We start from the raw sequence: 22287 nt of genomic DNA, 5'->3' as shown, positions 1-22287 counted from the left end.
AATGAGTAAGACAGTTACTTGCAGTATGTTGCTTATGTCAAATTTGGTTCGAAACAAAACATGCAATTTACTTCAATAAAAGCCAAAATAACTCCCTCAGGAAAGGCAAGAAATGTAATAGATGTTGAAAATGAGGAAAAATATGATAGAAAATAGTGTCATTTGACTTGGGTTTTGAAAGTTGTTTAAGATTTTAACAGTTGTCATAAATTGGATATTTCTCCAATATCTAAATAGATCAGAAATGCCACAGATTCAAGTAAGCACAATTTTTCATTTTTGTTTTTTTTGACCCTTCTAAGGAGTGCTGTCCTATCCACCCTCCCTCCATTACACCAAGCAGAGAAAAGCAAATATTTATTAGACTCATCCTCATTAATATTATGTCCTCAGTACATACTGCAAATAATAATGTCCATCCTATGGGTCCTTAAGCATTGCTCATGTTCTTTTACCTGAAGTTCTTTGAATTCCTTTTCAAAGTTTTCTAGTACTTTGGGAGTCTTGCCATTTCCCTAGTTTCTACCTAAGGAGCTCATCTCCTTTTTTGAGTAAATGACACAGTCTTATATGTTTAATTTTAGTCCGTTAATGCTTCTTGAAAAACGTAACAAAAGATGACAGTAATTTGCTTCTACAGCACTCATTTTTTGTTCTCTTATGTCAGAAGATATTCTGAAATTATATATAACATTTCATTTACCAGCTTTACCAGTATTTGTTTGCTAACTACTTCATTCGTAGAGTAGTATATTCAAGTCATACCACGTTACTTATCTTCTAGACTAAATGTAAACGCTGCCTAACAAAGTAGTTTTGAATCCCATTTTAAAATTTAATGTATCATAAAAATCCTAAATTTGGTTGTATGCATGAATGATACCATGACTAATTAGATTATACAGCAAATTAAATATAGACAACTTGACTTCTATCTTTTAGTGTATGAACAATACATATTGATTATGCTGTGCATAAGTCATGCTAAGTAGAATAGTTTAAATAATTAAATTGGAGTTCAAAGGGATTAGAGACTTTAATACTTACAGTTACACAGCAGTTCAGAGCCAGGGTTAGAATGCACCTAATCTTTGGATACTGGCCCTTTGTGTTCACCACCTCTTATTTTCAGATTAGTAAAATAATCATATTAAAAACATCTGTGATTTTAAAAAACCCACGATTTGACCTTAAATATTTTCTCAGACAATCATAATAATTAAAGTCTCTCTAGCACTGCCACAAATTTATGGGGAATAACAGACTATCATTCTTTTGCAGTTTGCATTCACTTTCAAAACTGTCCATATTCTTCAACTATTTTTCTTCAACTATGACATGAAATCTCAGCTTTTAAAAGTGCCCGCATTTAATCCATTTTTTCTTTGATGGCATTTTTACTCATGACTTTAATAATATAGTCTATGTATTTAAAAAATTTTTATTTTGAGACTCTTATGACCTCTTGAGATAATTGATAGATCCTAGGACATCTTCAACAAGGACTGAGCATCTCTGGCCTATTGCTTTTATATTATTATTAATTTACAATGTTTCAAGCAATTACTGTGTACTAATCACTATTTTACATATGTTGTATGTTTCTAATTTTTCTTTAAGACACCCCATAAGGTTCCTTATGGAACCTTATTTTATAAGTATCCTTATTTTATAAGTAAGAAAACTTGGAGAGGTTGAAGTCATCCAGCTGATACATGTTGGAAGTAACATTTGAACTTAGGTGTGTCTGACTCAAATCTCTTTGTCTTGGTTATTGCCTGCAGTAGGAGACATGTCTCTGAAAAATGGCTATTCTCTTGCCTGACCTTGCAAGTGAGTATCACCAGCTAAGGTGGTTTGTTTGGTATGCTGAATCTGTACTAACATGAAGCTATTGTTTGGAAGCAGAGGTTCTTGTAATGCTGGGAGTGGAGGGCCATTCAAGCCAATTTTAGCATCGAGGTTAGCATAGGTACTTGGTTGTCATGGGTTTATGTTAATGTGAAAGAAGCTATATTCTTGTATGAAAGTGAAATTCCTTTAAAGTAAACTAGGTTCAAATAACTTTCAAACTAGAATATGTTCTCTATTTTTTTACTATTCTTCTAAAACCCATTTCTCTATAAAATTTTAAATAATCTCTCAATATTGTCCTTAAATTTAATCACTTTTTGGAGAGCTATAGCACAAGCAATGATCATTTTCATGATGTGTTATGGCATAAAAAAAATGATTATTTACACTGTATGTTGCCAAAAGAAGAGATTGTTTTTGCAACAGAGAAAAGACTGTCTTTTGTTTTAGGAGATTCAGCAGAATGGACAGAACACTTAACACCAACAAAACCAACATTGGCACAACTAAACTGCACGTTAAAATGTACATTTGTCAATTGAGTTGTGTATATATTTAAAAATCTGAACTTCCTTTTGAATTGTCTCTATATGAATGCCTTCCAAATCCAGGATGTCCTCTTTGCAGGGGTAGAACTATGTTATATAACAACATCATTTAATCCACATATATAAAACCAGATAATGGCTATTAAAAGAACCGGAAAACACATGAGATCAGAGGGAGATTAGAAGACCTAATATGCCTCCTTTCTTCATGGAAGAGAGGATGCCCTCAAGGTCAGTAAAGTATTTTCAGTGAGATCCTGGCTTTTCTTCTTTTGGCTTCGGATCTCAGATTATAAAATGAGGGTATGGTTTGGAAAAGAACCTAAGTAAGAATATGGAGAAATGCTAGTTTAAATATTATATCTTGATCCTTATTTTCCTCTGGGTTCTAGCTTTTGGACTTTTTCATTCTTAATGGGCCTCTAGGTGCCAAAACACAGATAGGGAAATCTCTGGAGGACAAGGAGTGTGTTTATTTAAGTAAGACATAGGCCAGCCAGGCCATTGCCTGAGTGGAATGTTGCTCTGACAGGGCCACTGGAAGAAAGGGAGAATGTGATACAGCTGAATTCAGGCCTACTCGGGGAGCCCGGTACCTAACAGGTTACACGTACACTGGTTTGGCTACCCCAAATTAGACAACTATGGTCTTGGAGAGTGGGAGTTGTTACTGGAACAGACTTTGCCCATGTTGTCACTGTTGAGCAAATTTTTATAGAATATAAACTAGAAATGGCATCTGCATGTCTCTTTACACACTGATGGTATCCTGCTATTAATAAATCTGTAGGATGCCTATTGGCATATTGTAACTGTGCAATGAACATCGGATGAATAATTGAATAAATGAATGAATGTAAAAATGGTTTCCTATACCTTTCTATTGCTTGGGATACATTTTTTTTTTCATATGTAACTCTTCTATGGGCTAATTTATAAAACTAATAATGGAAAAAAATCTTTCTTTTCATCTAAGTTTTCCTCATCTATGAGTCAATTATTTTGTTAAGCCATATGGAATTGCAATTTTTAAAGGTCGATAGGTCAAATATCAGAAATTTCATACAGTAATCTAATAGAAAGATAAATACTTTTAACAAAGTTGACTTGTACACAACTTACACTCTTATTAGCTAGCTGATACTTTGATTATTCCACTAATATTATTTTTATGACATGGAAATAAACAGTCCCTGCTCTTGAAAAGATGTGCACATCTTTGCTTTGGCACCTAGAAATTCTTATCCTAAAAATATAATTTCAATAATAAGTAAATATCTCTTTTCAGTTGAGTGAAAATATCTCTTTTTATCCCTTTGCAGCATATTTATTTAAGAATATTAGAAATTAGTTATACATTGGGGACTCAAATCTTGTTCTTGCTGTTCATGAAAAAGTCGGATTACATGAGTGGTTCCAGCATGTACCTTTATATGAATTATTAATAGCTAGCTTTTATGGCTTTCAGATTGCTAACTTCTTATTACTATGGCAACACAGCAGTGCTTAGCTGTACCTTATTCATAAACTTAACACATGCCTTAAATATAGTTCAATTGCAGTGAAACTTTTGTCAATACTGTTCATAATTAAAATCTTGATGACTATGAAATATTTAGCATTTTGGGTGATCGTTCCAGAGACTCCAAGCACAAAGACATACTAACATTTTTCCATGCTTTTTCTTTCTTTCTACTTTTGTCTCCATTAAAGAAAAAAATAGAGAATAATGTAAAAATATACAAATATAAAACCCAATAAATTCAGTGCATTTTAACCAAAAAACCATAAATTTTCAGATAGTTAAATGAACATAAAAGTGTCAAGTATAATACAAGTTATAAAAGTACACATTTGGAATATAACCGTAAAGCACCATAATCTCTGGCAATGTATTTGATCTCAAATAATTTTACCACTATGACTAACGTTTAATTATAGATACATTTGAAGGAATTTTAGATTAGAAAGAAAAACAACTTGATAATTGTTTGATGATAATTGTTTAAATAATGTTAATTATTTAAATTACAACGTGATACCTATAGATTTATTCCTATGTCTTTTCCACAATAAATAAAGGTGATTTTGAATTTTACTTAGAGAAAGTTAATTAATACTAGGTAATATTTCTTTTTTGTTAGCTACTAATTATAAGCAATATTTTTTGTTGTTATTGTTGCTTTTACTGTGTATGTTACATGATTCCCTTTCTGATGGCCAGAGAAAGTAAGGTAGGAACATGCTGACATGGTAATTGGTATACCTGAAATATTTAGAAGATAATCTGACTAGGTCTATATATCTAGAAAGGAAAGTTTAGTAAAGGGTACTTTAAGTGCTTATTAATTATGTATAACTTTGTTAGGACTAGAGAAACTTGAGCTAGCCTAAAATGTTAAATTCCAGGCCTTTGAGTTGGATAGAGGATCACATGGCAACCTAATCATAGAAACCTTGGATATAGGGTCCTCATTTCTTTCTGCTTTCAAATAGATTCAACATCATACCAAATTTCATTGATATAACCTTTCTAGAGAATTCAGTGGTAACATTAACTCATAATAATATTTTTAAATAATTATATTAATAAAAGCTATTAGAGTATCCTTAGTTGCTATGTACTTCATTATACATATATAGAATGTGTTATTTTCAAGCGTTTCACATTATTAAACAATAATTGAGAGAAAAAGGAGCTTAAACAAAGCCATATTTGTTGTCCGTAATGACTATATAATTTTATAAAACATTTTTGTATAATTTCATCAAATTAATTTTTTCACAGTACTAGAAGCCTTTCCTTCACATAAATTTTCAAAGTAGCAATTTTCATACTGTATTATTTTGAGTAATGAGCTGGAATAACATGTTATGGCACACGTTTGCAGTTCTTCTCTTAGCATCATAAAATGTTTATGGTTTGACATTTTATTTAAATCTCATGCTAATTGAATATTTTTAAAAACCTTAGTAGCTAAAGCCATGATTCCCTTTTGTTTTGAATTTGTTTTTATTTCAAGAATACATATTCAAAACACTATTAAACTTATCAACTCAATAAGAAATGAAGCATTGCAAAACACAATTTAATTATTTTGCTTTGTATTATGGTTAAGAGCCCTTATGAGATAAATTGCCATATTTGTTCATCAAAAATTGACAGATTTCAAAAGGTGTAAAAAAAAATCATGAGTAATATTAAATTAGCCTTTTAAGAAAATTAGCCTTTTAAAGAAATTACAAAGTTATACCCCTCCAAATTCCTCTTACAAGAAAGCATTTGGCAGCCTTATTCCTATTGACACTTTTGAGGCCCCATAAATTGCTCCAGTGAACTAAGTGGTGCTCCATTAATTATATACATATATATATACACATATATGTACATATATATATACATATATATATATATATATATATACAGTTGCATGATACTAAAAATCACTGCAGATGCTAAATATCACTGAATTTTACACTTTAAAAAGGTACATTTTATGATATGTGAATTATATCTCAATTTTTAAAATATGACCAGAGATCCCTTATATTTTTAAAGACTAATTAAAAAAATCTTATTATATGAATATATAGATATAATTGAATATAAGTATTTTAATTTTCAAATACTAGTTAAATGTGAAATAAAATAACGTGCTATCTGTCCTTCAACTAAATAATTTGCATATTGTAGGTAATAGGTGGACAGATAGTCTACAGAACACATTTTCTATTTAAAAGCTTCATTTCTCTCTCTCTCTCTCTCTCTCTCTCTCTCTCTCTCTCTCTCACACACACACACACACACACACACACACTTTTTTTTAAGTTGCAGTAATCATAAATCTTCACCCTTAACTACTTTAGTGTATTTTTTTCAAAGAGCAAGGTATTCTCTAACGTCACCATAATACAATGATCAAATTCATGAAAATTAACATTGCTATAATATTCTTATCTAAGCGTACTTTTGTTAGTTTGCAAACTGGTTCCCTACCTGGAGGGCAAGGAGAGACCAAAGAAAGAGACAGACCACTCCAGATTGGTAGGTGGCTGTTTTAATAAGCAAGGAAACTTACCTATTAAGTATTGTCTCAGGCAGCCATAAAATGAGTAAACCTCTGCCCTAACCCACCAGAATCTTAAAAGTTCATGTAGAAGTCTTAAGTGGGTTCAGTCACGTATACCATCCAGATGGTCGCAACAACACATTGCTCTCTCAGGGCTGTGTCCTTGGAAATGGCTCCAGCCGTGGGAAAGGGATGGGGGTGAGGCGCCTCGGATTTGGTCAGGTCCAGCTCATGGGTCAGCCAGTGGTCATGTCCTCTCATGACCTCCTCCAACAACTTTTCATATTCAAATTTTGCCAATTCTTGTAATTCTGTTGTTTATAGTAACTTGCTTTTTCTCCATCCAGTATCATACATTGCATTTTGAGTTGCCATGTTGCTCCAGTCTCTCAGGAGTATCTCTGCCTTTGTTTTTTATGACATGGATATTTGTAAAGAGTGCAGGACTGTTGGTGTTGTTTTTATTTTTCAAGAAATTTCCTCAGTTTGGGTTTGTCTAATAATTTTTCATGATTTGATTCAGGGTACACATTTTTTGCAAGAATATTACCTGTATTAGTGCTCAAGGTCTGCTGTAACCAAAAAACATGGTGGTTTACAATAGAAATTAATTTGTTCACAGTCCTAGAGGCTAGGAGTCAAAAATCAAAGTGTCGGCAGGGCCATTCTCCCTCTGAAAGCTCTAGGGGAGAATCTTTTCTTGCCCCTTCCAGCTTTTCTGGTGGTGCCAGGTATTCCCTGGCCTGTGACAGAGTAACTCCAATCGCTGCCTCTGTGTTCACATGACTTTCTTTCTGCATTTCTCCTTTTCTTATAAGGGCACTGATTATTTAGTGCCCATCTTGTTAATCCAGGATTGTCTCATCCCAAGATCCTTTAACTCAATTATATCTGCAAAGACCCTTTTTCCAAATAAAGTCACCTTCACAAATATCAGGGGTTAGGATTTGGACATATCTTTTTGGGTCCACAATTCAACCCATTATATTACCTAAATGGTATTGTGTCCTTTTCAAAAGATAATATCAGGATGTACTCAATGTAGACAGAGCTAGGAAATAAATTTTTTGTTAAAAAGTTATGAATTCATACTGATACTCTAATTCAAATTAAATATTAGTTTTTTCCCGTGTATGTCCATATTCCATATTTGTATCTTCCTTCTTCCACAGTGAGAATCCTAGCTCCTAACATTATCAAAATGTTTACTTATTTGGTCAGTCCTTCAACATACATAAAACAGTTCCAGATTAGTATACCTATATTATTACCAACAAGAAATTTACCAAATAAGGTTCAAGATTTCCTTGTGGTTCTTTTGATGGTCAGCTGAAATTATGTAGCCAGGTCAAAGTTACTTGGATCAGGTATTCCTCCCCTTTCTATGGAGTTATGTTATTCATTTGATATATTATTCCGTTCATTTGTTTCTGTTTGTATTCAGTTTAGGGTTTCTTCCTTCATCCTTATGGTTTAATTTAATTTTTTTTTTAATAATGCCAATTTTACATGATTCTAAAAGTAAAAACTATATAGAAAGGATACTTGAGTCACTCCTCCCCTATCCATTCTGACTTGTTCCTCTTATCTCCGGTAGGCAACAATTGCATTAGTTTCTGTAAATGTAAGCAAACCCTTCCCCGTTTCCTTTTGCAAATATAAGCAGATAAATGTATATTGTCTCATTTTGTTTTTATTTTACATAAAGGTAGCATACTGTAGTTAGTCCTCTGTATCCACTGGTTCTGCATCCAAGGATTCAACCAACTAAGGATCAAAAATATTTTTTAAAAAAGATACTATGTTGTTGCTGATGTATACCATGTTGTTATGCCTACAATGGTTGCATCTGCACTGAACATGTATAGACTATTTTCTTGTAATCCCTAAACAATACAGTATAACAGCTATTTACATAGAATTTACATTGTAGTAGGTATTATAAGTAATCTAGAGATGACTTAAAGTATAAGGGAGGATGTGTAAGTTATATGCAAATACTGTGCCATTTTTTACAAGCGACTTGAGCATCTGAGGATTTTGGTATTCTAGAGGCTCCTGGAACAAATCCCCCAGCAGATACCAAAGGATGCCTGTATTTATCAATGGTTCTCAAATGGGATGGTTCCTTCCTCAGGGAATAATATTGGGAGATTTTTTTTTCACTCCTGTACTGGATGCTACTAGCATCTAGCAGGTAGAGACCAGATATGCTATGCAAAATATCCTATAATACACAAGATAGCCCTCAATAACAACAAAAAACGTATCTGGTTAAATATGTAAATACTGCAGTTGAGAAACCCTGCTATACATATATCTTTGCACTTTGCTTTTCAACCTAACAACATCTTATGAAAATCACTCTGTGTCCATTCCCAGAGATCTTCCACACCTGTTTTACAGCTGCGTGGTGCAGGAACTGTAGTTTATTCAGTGCATCTCTTTTGTATGGTCATTTATGTTGCTTTCGATATTTTGCAATTACAAATAATGCTGCAATGGATAAACTTATGCATTTTTGTTGTTGTTGATAGTTTTGGAAGTATGTCTTCAGAGTAAATCCTTAGAAGTGGGTGAAAGACCAAATATGTTGATTTGCTAAATCCCCTCCAAAGGGTTGGTTGTACCATTTTGCATTTTCACCATCGTATCAGAGTACCTGTTTCTTTTGAACTTTTGCCAATCCGATAAGTATGAAACTCAGTGTAGTTTTAATTTGCATTTCTCTTATTATGAATGGCATTTTTTAAAAAAAAAATTGGTTCACATTGCTGGGTCAAAACTTTAAATTTTATAATTTTAACTCAAATAATATTAGATGAAATACAGAAGCAACATTTATAAAATATAGCAAGACAAGTATGTATTTCTGTGCTGAAAATGTCCCATTATCTCTTGTTAGATTTTGCAATAGAACACTTTCCTTCTGGCTATGCCTCAAAACATTTTTACGGGAGCATAACAGTGTGTTATACTGCCATGCCTGAGAGAGAAATACTTATCACTAGAAAATAAATACATTGCTGGAAATGTGGTATTTAAAGTCTGCTGTGAGTTTTCAGACCACCGGGATGTCACACTGAGTAAAATGAAACTGAATTTATGCTAGGATTCTTGTGCGTTTGGTGTGTTTTAGGCCATACATGTCTCTTGGGAGTCTTCGAGATCAAGTCATTTATCCGGATTCAGTGGATGACATGCATGATAAAGGCTATACAGACCACGATCTGGAATGTATCCTACACAATGTCCACCTTTATCATATAGTTCAGAGAGAAGGAGGTGAGTTCTATTATTGCTTTTTTTTAATGCGTTTAACTTTGTTTTTTAAAAATAAACTTGTATCTGCTTTATTTTGAATATATGCTATTGTTGGAATATTAGCACACAAGGAAAGATGGAGTTTCCAACTTTTATTGCTTTTCCATTATTGGCATTCTCTTTTCTTCTTGTTTTATATTTCATGCAGCACACTAGGCTTTTTATTGAGTCTGCTACTAGCATTTGAAAAAAGTTTTTTTTTTCTTTCATATTTGAATTATAAGTGTTCCTAAGGCCATTGTCAATCTGTGAGAGAAATATTTTCCTGCCAAGTTCTCAATTTACGTGAAACTTAGTAATTTCAGAAGTAGTTGTCATGGAACTTCTTTTTGGTTTTCATACCCACAGTCTTACCAATACATATTTTTCTCTTTCAAGCATGTAGAGAATGAGATAAAATATGAGAACTTCTATACTGTGGTTTTTTGGCGTAAGACGTTTTTGAAAGAGTAGCAATAGCAGTTATGTGTATGAACTTAAAAGAGAATTGCTTTGTAATAGTCATACTTCCAAATAATTTGGTAACATATCATTTGGTACCCTAGAAAAACTACTGAGATAACAGACCAGAATTCTAGATTTAATTTTGCATGGGTTTTATCTTCTGTTTCCTATCCCAGTTATATTATCAGAAGCAACAGGGTAGTACTTCTTCTGTAAGAAGTAAGAATGTAAGTTTAAAGTCAGACTTCTGAAATCAAATCTTAATTGGCACAGTTCTTTGTATCTTCAACTGTAAATGGAGCTAAATATCTACCTTATAAGGATTCTGTAAAGATTAAAGAAGACTCTGTGTAAGCATTTAAAACAGTGGCACATAATAAACACATAAGAACTAGTAGCTAATGGTAATATCACTAGTTGTAATATTGATGCTATACTATTTTGTCTTTGTGTAATGGTACTTGATGTTTTACATAGAAATTTCACATATATTATTTTTTTTGACCCTTACAATAAGCAAATGAGGCAGACAAGAGAGATGCTATTATGTTTATTTTTTATGGTGTTTGTAATAACATAAATTATGAATATGGAAAGCAGTTTGTCGTTTTGTCTCCTATGGTCAATTCGTTCTCTGTATTAAAACACTGTGACAGAATAAATGCTGCATATTAATCTTGGGTCAATTATTTTGGGTAAGTTTGAAATCCAATAATCTAAATAGAAATTTATAATAAATGTGGGCTATTTTATTTTTTTAGACCTCATCAAGAATTTCTAGAACTGTTTTTAAGAATGTTTCAACTTTAATAACGTAATAGTAATTGCTATGGTTTATTGAGTGCTTACTATGCAGAATATAACATATTAAGCAATTTACAGTCATCTTATTCAATACTTATAACTGCCCAATGATGTGGGTTTTACTAACCTCCTTTTACAGATGAAATTCAGAAGTTTAATACATTCCCCAAGGGCCTACAGCAAATGGTGAGATAGGGATTCAAACAGACCTGACTTGAAAGTCAGTGTTTTATACTCAGTATGCCACTGTGCTATGCTATCTCCTAGTTTCTTAGACACTAATAATAATTGTTATATCCTTAGACATAAAGAAAAAGAAAATTCCAAGGAAATCCACTTAATCCTTAAAACATGAAATATGTTTTCAAGCAAAGCAGGAAAGCGCTTAAACTGTGTTTCATTCCATCGAAGAGGTTACAAAATAGAAGAGTAGAAATGTTAACAAATGAACATGAGCTAAAGCTGTTTGTACTTCTCTAGGAAGCAGGAAAACTATTCTCTTCTTACCTGTCTTAGTCTCACTAAATAAGCATCAGAGGTGACATGTCTCAGAGTTCTGATTTATGTGTTCTGTGATTAAGCAGTATTGCCTACCAGAACTTTTGGGTTTAGTGGAACAAAGCATATGATTTATTTAAATAAACAAAGCTAAACTTTCCTTTGACCTAATACTTTCGTCTTGTGCCATTTCATTTAGTTGGCAGGGTAAAATATTTAAGCCCAGAATATTTCTCCACTGTGTAGCAATCTGACCCTATTTTTCAAATCCTCACTTATGTTTCATAAATGCTATAAAATTCAGTCATAGAGCAAATTTTATTTCAACAGTTTTCACTAGAAGCAAGAACTTTAAATCAGATGGTATTTCGATTTTTTTTCCTACTATAAATTTATAAGGATATGTTTTTAAATAGATAAAACATTCCTGGAAGTTTACCCAAGACAGTGACACATACAGTTCAGCAACTTGGTTTTCCATGTTAAAAGAAATCTGGAGACATTTCTACATCAGTATGTAGAGTTCTAACCTATTTTTTTAAAATAATAGCTTTGCTTTTTGAATGAATATCCAACAAAAAGTCAGCAGTGAAGGTTTTGTAAGAGATGGCACAGACCTACATATAAATCCTAGCTCTGACATCCAGCTGTGTAAACTTAGACATGTCAATTACTCCATGAATTTCTGTTAACCCACCTATAAAATGCAACTTATAATATTTACCTTATAAGGTTGTAGAATAAATAATGCGAAAACGCATATAAAGTGCCAGGCACATGGAAGCCATTTAAGTTAGTTCCTGCCTTACGCTTTGCTGCCTTTGCAGTAGGTGCGTGCGAATTGGTTGGTCTTTTCTGCTACCACCCTCCAAAACGAGTACACCAACTCTTGGAGATATTCAGAAGCAAATTTTAAAAGTGATAATAGTTACAATTCTTAGATGTTTTGGCAGTAAAAAGAATTATTACCATTAAAAACATCAAATCTAAAACAAAATGCTTATACATGAGGTTCTCTATCCAAGTATATGTTTTATAAAATATTAAAATATTAGGTTCTTTATGTTAATAACTTAAACTTGCCAGGGATCACTTGTCCATGGTAAAAACAGTAACAGTTAAACAAATGCTATAATATATAGATATAGATATATATATCTATATATACCTATATATTTATATATATACATATATGGATATATATAGATTTGGATATATGTTTTTGGATATATGTATATATATATCCAAATATCTACATCCAAATCTATGTATATCCAAATATATATATCCATATATATATACACACATACATATACATATATATGTATATATGTACACATATACATTTTTTTTTTTTTAAGGATGGGATGCTATTATGGACTGGAAAGACGTCCTGTCAGGAGGGGAAAAGCAAAGAATGGGCATGGCTCGCATGTTTTATCATAGGTAAGTGTTCTCTATACTCAGGAAACTGCTACTCCATTGTTATAACCATAAAACTTTTGGAGAGGATTCAGTGTCCTCATCTTTAGTTTAAAAATATCTTACTGAAAAATTCATGCTTAGAATTTGCAGTTTAAAAAATTTTACGTTATTTTTTATGTGACAGAAATCTCCAACTCTTTTTTTATATTTCTTTTATGTCAACTAATGTTAGATGACAAAAATTAATTTTTTATGTATCCTAAGTTTGAAAGTAGGATTATTATTAATGTTATATTGTGAAGAATACATAAGTACTATTATACTGTCGTGAACACAGTAGGTAAGGCATTCAGTAATACTTCTGAATTAAATTGTTTACTTCAAACTAAATTAACTTTTCAACCACTCAGTAACCTATTAAGTTTAGTGGTGCTCTTTTCAACAAATCAGAGACATAGCCAATGAGAAAAGGAACTAGCCAGCATGGGTCTTAATGGCCTCAGAGAAATAAAGATGCAGGAGATAATTTCTCTTGATAAAACTTTTCTGCTTTGCAATCAGCTTCATATTAATATTTATAGCCTTTGGTGTCCAAAGATACCAGGCACAAGACACTGAAAAGTAGTAAAGCTTATCTGATTTGTTTCTCTTCTCTGTCCTAGTCGTCTCTGAAAAAGAAATGTATGTTTTTTATCCTAGCCTCTGGCAATGACAACCTGAGCTGCATGGAGAGCGGGAGGTTATTAGGAAAGAAGTTACTCACACTTAGTACTTACATCTTGATCAAAAAGGACCAAGAGTTAGGTACAGGAATGCGTGAATGGGCCATAAGCTGGGGCAGATGCCAAGCTGGAATTGCCGTGGAAGCATTAACACTTTTGCAGAAAACTTTAAAAAGAGCAAAAATATATCAAGTAAACCTCATTCAGCATTTAGCACCTAGTTAGTCCACACTTAGTGACTAGTTGGCTATCAAAAAAACTTTTATTATGGACAAAATATCAAAACTTCATCAAAGAAGAGGAAATAGTAAGGTGAACCCCATTTTCCGCTCACACTGATTCAACAAGTCTGATATTTTGCCACATTTGATTTATCTATTATTTTTATTTTTTAAGCATTTTAAAGTAAATCCCAAACATTGTGGCATTTTTTTTCCCCTTAAATAGTTTGGCATCAATCTCTGAAATATTAAGATATTTTCTTATATAATAATATACCATAATTGTACCTAATAAAATTGATAATTATTTAAAGTCATCTAATACCGGGTTCATATTCAAAGTGTCCCACATTGTCTCAAAAATATCTTTTTCGACTTGGTTTCTCACACCAAAATCTAAACAAGTTTTACATATTGAGTTTTATTATATCTCTTAATTAATTTTTAATCTAAAGAGTCTGCTCCTCCCTGGCCTCCTCTCCCCGCCCCGCTTTTTTGCCATTGACTTGTTAAAGAAACTGAATCAGTTGTTCTATAAGAATGTTGCCCATTCTAGATATATCTGATTGCTTCTTCATGGGATTCTTTACTTATTTCTTCAATCTCCTATTTTTCCTGTAAACTGGAAATTAGAGCTAAAAGCTTAATTATATTTAGGTTCATCCTTTTTGATAAGAATATAATATATAATATTTATCATTGAAAAAGAAATCTTCTAAACAGTTTTATTAAAATATAATTATATGTTCATTTCGTAAAAGTGAAAAGAAGAAAAAAATTGTCTTATTACCTATAACATTTAAAATTTGGGGATCGCTTCTTGTCAGTCTTGATACACAGAAATTAGTTCTTATCTTGCTTTTGCAATGTAACTATTTGCATCAAGTATTACAATTTATAGCCCTCTATTTATTTTGTAAGCTGTTATGTAATAGCTAGTCAGAGTTTTTAAAAAATTATTATAAAATTTTATGTACCTATTGCACAGACCTTAAGTATATTCAATGACTTTGGTAAATGTATAGACATTATGTAACCAACACCCCGATTAAGATAGAGACCATTTCTATCACCCTAGAGAGTCTTTCATGCCACTTCCCAGTCAGATTCCCTCATAGATAATTTCTGTTTTAATTTCTATCATCATAAATTTGTTCTTTCTATTCTTCAGTTTCATATAAATTAAATCAGACAGTATTATTTTTGTGTCTTGCTGGAATTTTTTAATGGGAAAATTTATTCTGTTAATAACATGGTATTTATAGTGTACATGGTTCGTTTAAGAATATGGCAAGATAAAAAAATATGACCCAAAATTTGCTAACTTAGAATTTTTTGTGAAGTGCATTTTGTAATGCCCCTTTCTCAGATGATGTGGTAAAATTCAACAGTGAACTTTACAGTTTGACATTTATGACCAGCTGTTACTCACTATCACCTTGAATCTGTTCGAGCCTTGTCCATAAATATTCAGTAATATGATCACCAGCATAGTTGGCGAAATGTAATATGGTGGAATGTAAAATGTGACTGTAAATTTCTCACCATGTAAGTGTGTTAATAAAAAAAAAAAGTATAATGATGAGCAAGTGGCATTAATAAAAGATGCCAACCCAAAGCAATTTCAAGTACCTGTAACATGAAATAAATAGTTGATACTTGTATATCTAAAATACTTTGGATATAATGTGAGAATGAATAAAGATCAAGTTACAAGTATATGTGGGAAGAAAATTTAGTGATCCATAGGAAGATCAGTGAAGATAAGGAAGTTGTTGAAAAGCAGAATCTATTGGGGAAAAAATAAAATGAAATAGGAATTAAACCCAGTGAAGGAAAAGTATAATAATGAGAAACTGCCTCCCCTCATCCTTAAAGGAGTAATAAAAAAATTTGAGTAGCAATGTGAAAGATATGAGCAAGCTAAAATGGAGAACTTTGGCAGGGAGTATTAACTATCACAATTGTACACTCTTCTTGAAAGTATTTTAATTTTAATGTTTAAAGGTTGATCAATGAAGTCCTGTCTTGAGGGGGATAGATTAGATATTTTGCAAGGCTCACTCTTTTGATAATACACAAAAGAAAAAAGAAGAAAAATCTGAGAAACAATATTATGTAATATTTTCTTAATTATATCAGTTCCAGAGATTCAAACTGTTGTTTAGTATTTTTAAGTATACAAACACACACACACACACACACACACACGCACGCACGCACTAGTCCTGCCAAAGAAACAAAAGCCTGTGATCTATTTTACATCTGCTAGACTAGAGGTTGCTATGACAACAGAGTGTGACATATATTCTTTTTTTCTAATTTTAAAATGGCATCTTTTCTCTGTTTAGCTCAAAGCACTCTGAAAAATAAGACACAATATAATAAGTTAATTAATGCAAATAAATTTACCTAAAAAAGAAAATTTTTACCCACACCTCTCATATTTTAATGTGGAAAATTTTTAAATTCCTTTTTAAATTAATTTATTTTAATTATAATTGACATACAGTTTTATATTAGTTTCAGTTGTACAACATAGTGGTTCAACATTTATTACCTTACAAAGTGGTCACCACAATAAGTCTCGTAAGTCTGTCACCATACAGTTATTATGATGTCATTCACTCTGTTCCCCTGGCTGTTCATTATCTCCCGTGACTATTTTATTACTGGAAACCAAACCTCTTTCTTTTATACTGCCTTTTCTCCTCCCTCTTTTCCACTTAAAAAAAAATCATTCACAAAACAGTGATCAACTGACTCTGAGACAAAGAAGTAAATCTAAATACTTAAACCAGAACAGTAACCAAAAGCCAACCAGCAAATACATTTGTTGATGTCATGGGGAACCTGTAATGATCTTTTAGTTCTTTGCATGAAGAGTGGTTATTCCAGTCAAATGGGGTGTTGAAGTTGCCTTTAACTCCTGCGTCTATGAGCCTGTACTACTCCCCACCTCCCCATGCCCCGAATATGTAACAGGATCTCATTAAAAAGCAAATCCATCAGAAGCAACTTACAGTGCTAAGTAATTATTATATTTATGCTGAATGAGAAATTACTGCTGGTTTCAATTTTTATCTTTTCTTTGTATTTTTTAAAAACAAATTATTTTCATGGCGGAAATTGTCCTAGTAAATACTTGATAATGATTTTCAACCCTGAAGTGAATAATAAGTGACAGTGCATGAGTTCACCTTTGGTCCTATTAACAAAGCTAAGTCATGTTGCTGAGTATCAAATACATACCTAAAGTCCAGACAGGCTTGAAAGAAAACAGATACAGGAGAAAGAAAGATGAGAATAGGGGGGTAAGATGAAATGAACAGAATAAACAGAAGAAAATGGTGGCAAGTTATAGATGCCTCTGATAGTAGTGAAGAGAGTCAATGCCAGAGTAAAAATTGAGCTAGAAACAACAAAATCGTTGAGTACAATCAGAAAAATATTTACTGATTTTTTTCTCCCCTAACAATTTGTTTATGAAGCATGGTTACAATGTTACCAGGTTTAACTCCCACTCTAAACTTGTCAGATTAGGCACATTTAAATTTTGCACAGTCTTATAGCAACAAAATTCTATTAATAGTGATTAGGTATTCACATTGTTGATAAAATTATCTTCTCAGTAAATCTTTTCTAATGAGGCTGTGGTTTATTTGATAATTAGCTATCGTAATATATTTTTCATGTAATTAGTCAGGACCTTGTCACCAAGAAAACCTGCTGTCTGCAGGAAAATGCACTCAGTGACCTGCCTCATCTTTCCTATGCCTCTCATTTATGATTCACCCATCTACATAACAATATAGCTTATTGTACTATGAGCAGGTATTAGAAAATCTGTTTAAAATATAAGGCGAATATGACATTCTAGTCCAAAGGGGGAAAGAGGGATGACTGCTCTTTTGCTTTATCATTTGTCATTTTAATGTCATAGACTGCTGTTTGCTCCTTTAAAAAAGTTAACATTGCAATTCATGCTGTTCGAATAAAGATACATCATTCAAATAGGAAAATCATTAATTTATTTTTTTAAAGACCAAAATACGCATTGCTGGATGAATGTACCAGTGCTGTCAGCATTGATGTTGAAGGAAAAATATTTCAGGCTGCAAAAGGGGCTGGAATTTCCTTACTGTCTATAACACACAGGCCTTCACTTTGGTAAGTGTTTCCAATGCAAATGTGTGATAGATCGTTTTTTCCTTATGTTTCTTAAAGAATAACTTTACTAAACTTTACACTATGACATTTCACTTATTTTCTATCTGTATTTCTGTCAGTTTGCATACTAGTAGTTTGGGTACCCCAAACCTAGCATCATAATATTAATGTGCTATTTGAAAGCTACCATCAAATTCTAATAATCCTAAAAAGAAGTAGTAAAACTTGGTGATTTTTTTAACTGAAAATATTCATAATTCTGTAGCATGTACTGGAAAATAACGTATAATTTTACATCATCTTTGTAGTTCTTTCTTCAAAATCTAGGGGGGTGGAAATACCACAACTTGATATTCCTCCAAATGATTAAGTTGAAGAAAACACAGATTCAAAAAAAAATAAAAAACTTTTTTTTTGTGTTTTGTTTTAAGGAAAAAATGAACGAAAATAATTTATAAATAATATCCCATAAAACTTCTTGGGATTTTTACCATCCCCCTACTTTTCTTTGATTTATCATCATCATCATTGCTAATGCAGATTCAGCACCTATTCTCTACTAGGCTCATTTTAGTTAAACCTCATGACAACCCTAAAGAGAATAGTAATCTAATTATTCCCACTTTACAGCTGGAGAAACTGAGAAGTAGAAAAATGAGAAAAATCACCATGATTACACTCTCCATATTGTAGTATCCTACTCTATGTATTGTAAGGAACTCAAAATGTATCTCATACACAAACATAAAACCCTATTTCATTCCTATTACATTCCACTGTCTACTTCTGCATTTTTGTTTAATCAAACAATGTATTTTATTTTGACGTATTAGTAACTTCAGTGGACTCTATATCCTTGGCCTATTTCCTGAGGGACAGACTGGAACGTTCTGTAGCAGGTGGCTGATCTCATCCTATGCCAAAGCTGTCATCATGCACATGACTTGAAACCTAGACTAAGTAGCAAGCTTTATTTGCATTAACCTCTGAAGTCCTTATACACCTTTCACCTCATAGGGGATGTTTAAACATTGTGAGTAAACCGAGTATTCACTTTAGATCAGAGTTCTTTGACTCTGAATTCTAGTTCTTTAGAGAAGATGATAATCTATTTTCACATTTCATTTAAACCTTTAGATTTTTCATAATTTTTCTTCCCCAGAGAGTTGACCTGAAAATAGAGCATTTTATGAAGTGACCCCTTTCTACTGAAATTTATGGTTTGTCTCTGTTGTTAAGATTTCATTGGCATCTGGTGGGATAGGACCCTGATTTGCTAATCTCTCCAGAGGCAGTCTTGATGTTGTCAAGAATAGAGTTAGGGTCCATGTCAATGAGAGTGATTCCTCTGACTTTTTCCTGGAGTAAACCAATAGAAACTGGATCTTTAAGACCATAAAACATTTGCCTGTAAATTCTCTGATTCAGGGATGACATAGAACCAGGTCAGAAGAACTCTTGAGCTCTTTCTGGTATGGACTTGTCACTTATAGACCTGTTTCCTAATTGATCACATGTAGAGATAACATGGAGTTCTCTCTCAGTGGTTCTCTCTCCTGGTGGTTTTCTGACCTCTGTCAATATATTTATTATGCTGTCCTGTCATTCATTTCTTTATTCAAGTAGCCTAGAGGCATTGGAAGCAGTCAGGCATTTTTTCAGAATTTAAGGAACAAATAAGTTGTTGTTTTTAAGAGTTTTTTGTTTGCTTGTTTTTTGTTTTGGGGTTTTTTTTTGTTTATTTTTAGAGCAATTTTATGTTCACAGCAAAACTGAGATGAAGGTATAGAAATATCCCATATACTCTCTGCCCTACACATGCAGAGACTCCCCCATTGGCAACTTCCCCTACCAGAGTGGTACATTTGTTACAATTGATGAATCTATATTGACAGATGCATTATCACCAAAGCCCATAGTTTACTCTTACAGTTCACTCTTGGTGTTGTACATTTAATGGGCTTGGACAAATTTATAACATGTATCCACCATTATAGTGTTATACAGAATATTTTCATTGCTCTAGAAATCATCTGTGCTCTGCCTATTCAACCCTCTGTTCTCCTAACTCCTAGAAACCACTGATCTCTAATGTCGGCCTAGTTTTGCCTTTTCCAGAGTGTCATATCGCAGGAATCATACAGTATTTAGCCTTTTCAGATTGGCTTTTTTTCACTTAGTAATATTCATTTACAGTTCTTCCGTGTCTTTTCATGGCTTGATAGCTCATTTCTTTTTAGCACTGAATAATACTTTACTGTTTGTATGTACACAGTCTATTTATCCATTCACCTATTGAAGGATATCTTGGTTGCTTCCAAATTTTAGCAATTATGAACAAAGCTGCTATAAACACTCATATGCAGGTTGTTGTGTGAACATAAGTTTACTCAACTTCTTTGGGTCAATAGCAAGGAGTGAAATTGCTGGATCATATGGTAAGAGTATGCTTAGTTTTGTAAGAAACTGTAAAACTGTCTGCCAAAGTGGCTGTACCATTTTACGATTCCACCAACAATGAAAGAGGTTTCTTGTTGCTCTACAACCTTGTCAGCATTTGGTATTATCAGTGCTCTGGATTGTGGCCACTCTAATAGGTGTATAGTGGATAAATATTTTTTTAAGGAAATAACAAAATCCATAATTTTATGTCATTTAATAAGAAAAACATGTTTTTAATGGTAGCTACTCAGTACATTGCCACATAAAACTAAAAAATCATTTTAGTTCTACTTTATGCGTTAGTTTAGTCATTTTAGCTTGTAGAAATCTATCATTTCTTTCTTTTTCTTTTTTTATTATTTGTGATTATCCTTTCTCCCCAGATGAAATTCTTATTTTCCCTGAAAAGATTTCAGAAGAGAGAAAAGATGTATTATATTTTCCCTATAAGAACAAATGGGTGATTTTTTATCGTAAAGATTAAAATTAATACCAGTATTTGAAGTGGTCAAAAATTATAGAAGCTTATTAAATTATTTGATTCCTGAATACAATTATAGCTTTATAATTACCACTTTCCTGTGCTGTATCCTATTTGTGCAGGAAGTCTGCAGATTATTGCCAATGAACCTCAGTTAATATAGTAGTTTCTTTTAAATTCCTCTAAGGTAAACCCCAAAATATTATTTAGCCTATAATCTAGAACACACCTTTGAATCTCAGATCCTAAAACACCTATACAGTTTCTTCCTTCCATGTAGAAATCAAATAATGTTGTAGGACTGGAATGATGAGCTGAACCTTCCTTATATATTGAAGATGGAAGTTGCCCAAGATCTAAATTACCGCATTCTAAAATTGCTCATGGTTGTAGATCCAAGGTTAGGAAGGCCCAAGAAAAGTTGAGAATTAAATAAACAAAATGATTTTTACCAGTATGTCTCTTTCCTGTATGAACATTCTTCTTTTGTTTTTTCCATTACTTTTAGCTTTCATATTTTTAATAGCAGTATTTTCACATTTTTTATTTTTTTTCCCTTGGCATGGAATTACATTGTTTTCAATTTAATTTTTGTAAGGTCCCACCTGTTGGGAGGTGAAATTTTTGAAAACTAAAGAAACTAAATATAGTAGATACTCCAAAGTATATGGAAAAAATCATTACTCTCTTGTTACATGTTATCAAACACATGAACTTCAACCTTCAGCTTGAAAGTGATTTTACTCTTTTTTTTTTTTAATTAGTTTCAGGTGTACAAAACAATGTAATAGTTAGACGTTTATCATTTATATCCCTCACACAGTGATAACCCCTCTCCCCGCATCTACTACCCTGCTACCCCTCTGACGTCGCACACAGCCATTACATTTCCACTGTCTCTATTCCTAATGCTGTATGCCACTCCTTGTAACTATAAAATTGTGGTTGACATTCATTATTGTTCAGCTTCAGGTGTACAGTGCAGTGATCAGGCACCTACATCATCTCTGAAGTGATCTCCCTAATGAGACAAGTGTCCATCGGATACCCTACAAAATCTTTACAACATTATTGATTACATTTCCCAAATTGACTTTCATATCCCCATGGCAATCTTGTGGTTACCGATTGTGCTTTCTAATCCCCTCACCTTCCCCTTATCCCCACCCCCTCCCATCTAGCAACCCTCAGTTTTTTCTCTATATTTCTGAGACTGTTTCTGATTAGTTCATTCATTTATTCTTTTTTTTAGAGTCCACATATAAGTGAGATCATATGGTATTC

At 32.6% G+C, this 22287-nt stretch overlaps 2 protein-coding genes across 4 annotated transcripts in view; one reads left to right on the top strand and one right to left on the bottom strand.

Annotated features, from left to right (window-relative positions):
• The window catches only part of C10H12orf40 (chromosome 10 C12orf40 homolog), a 79424-nt gene extending 72811 nt beyond the window's left edge, over positions 1 to 6613 (bottom strand). The window contains exon 1 of the mRNA XM_033117661.1: positions 6482 to 6613. The gene's annotated coding sequence lies outside the window, so the exon portion shown is untranslated. The remainder of the gene's footprint in view (positions 1 to 6481) is intronic.
• Positions 1 to 22287, top strand: part of ABCD2 (ATP binding cassette subfamily D member 2) — a 109928-nt gene that overhangs the window by 27079 nt on the left and 60562 nt on the right. For all 3 annotated transcript variants that reach the window (XM_033118741.1, XM_033118740.1, XM_033118739.1), the window contains exons 7-9: positions 9612 to 9757; positions 12904 to 12988; positions 17955 to 18080. In XM_033118741.1, coding sequence (XP_032974632.1) covers positions 9612 to 9757; positions 12904 to 12988; positions 17955 to 18080 — 357 coding nt within the window. The remainder of the gene's footprint in view (positions 1 to 9611; positions 9758 to 12903; positions 12989 to 17954; positions 18081 to 22287) is intronic.

The sequence above is a fragment of the Rhinolophus ferrumequinum genome, chromosome 10, assembly GCF_004115265.2.
Source record: "Rhinolophus ferrumequinum isolate MPI-CBG mRhiFer1 chromosome 10, mRhiFer1_v1.p, whole genome shotgun sequence".
In the NCBI taxonomy this organism is placed as follows: domain Eukaryota; kingdom Metazoa; phylum Chordata; class Mammalia; order Chiroptera; family Rhinolophidae; genus Rhinolophus; species Rhinolophus ferrumequinum.
This window is presented reverse-complemented; position numbering and strand designations above follow the sequence as displayed.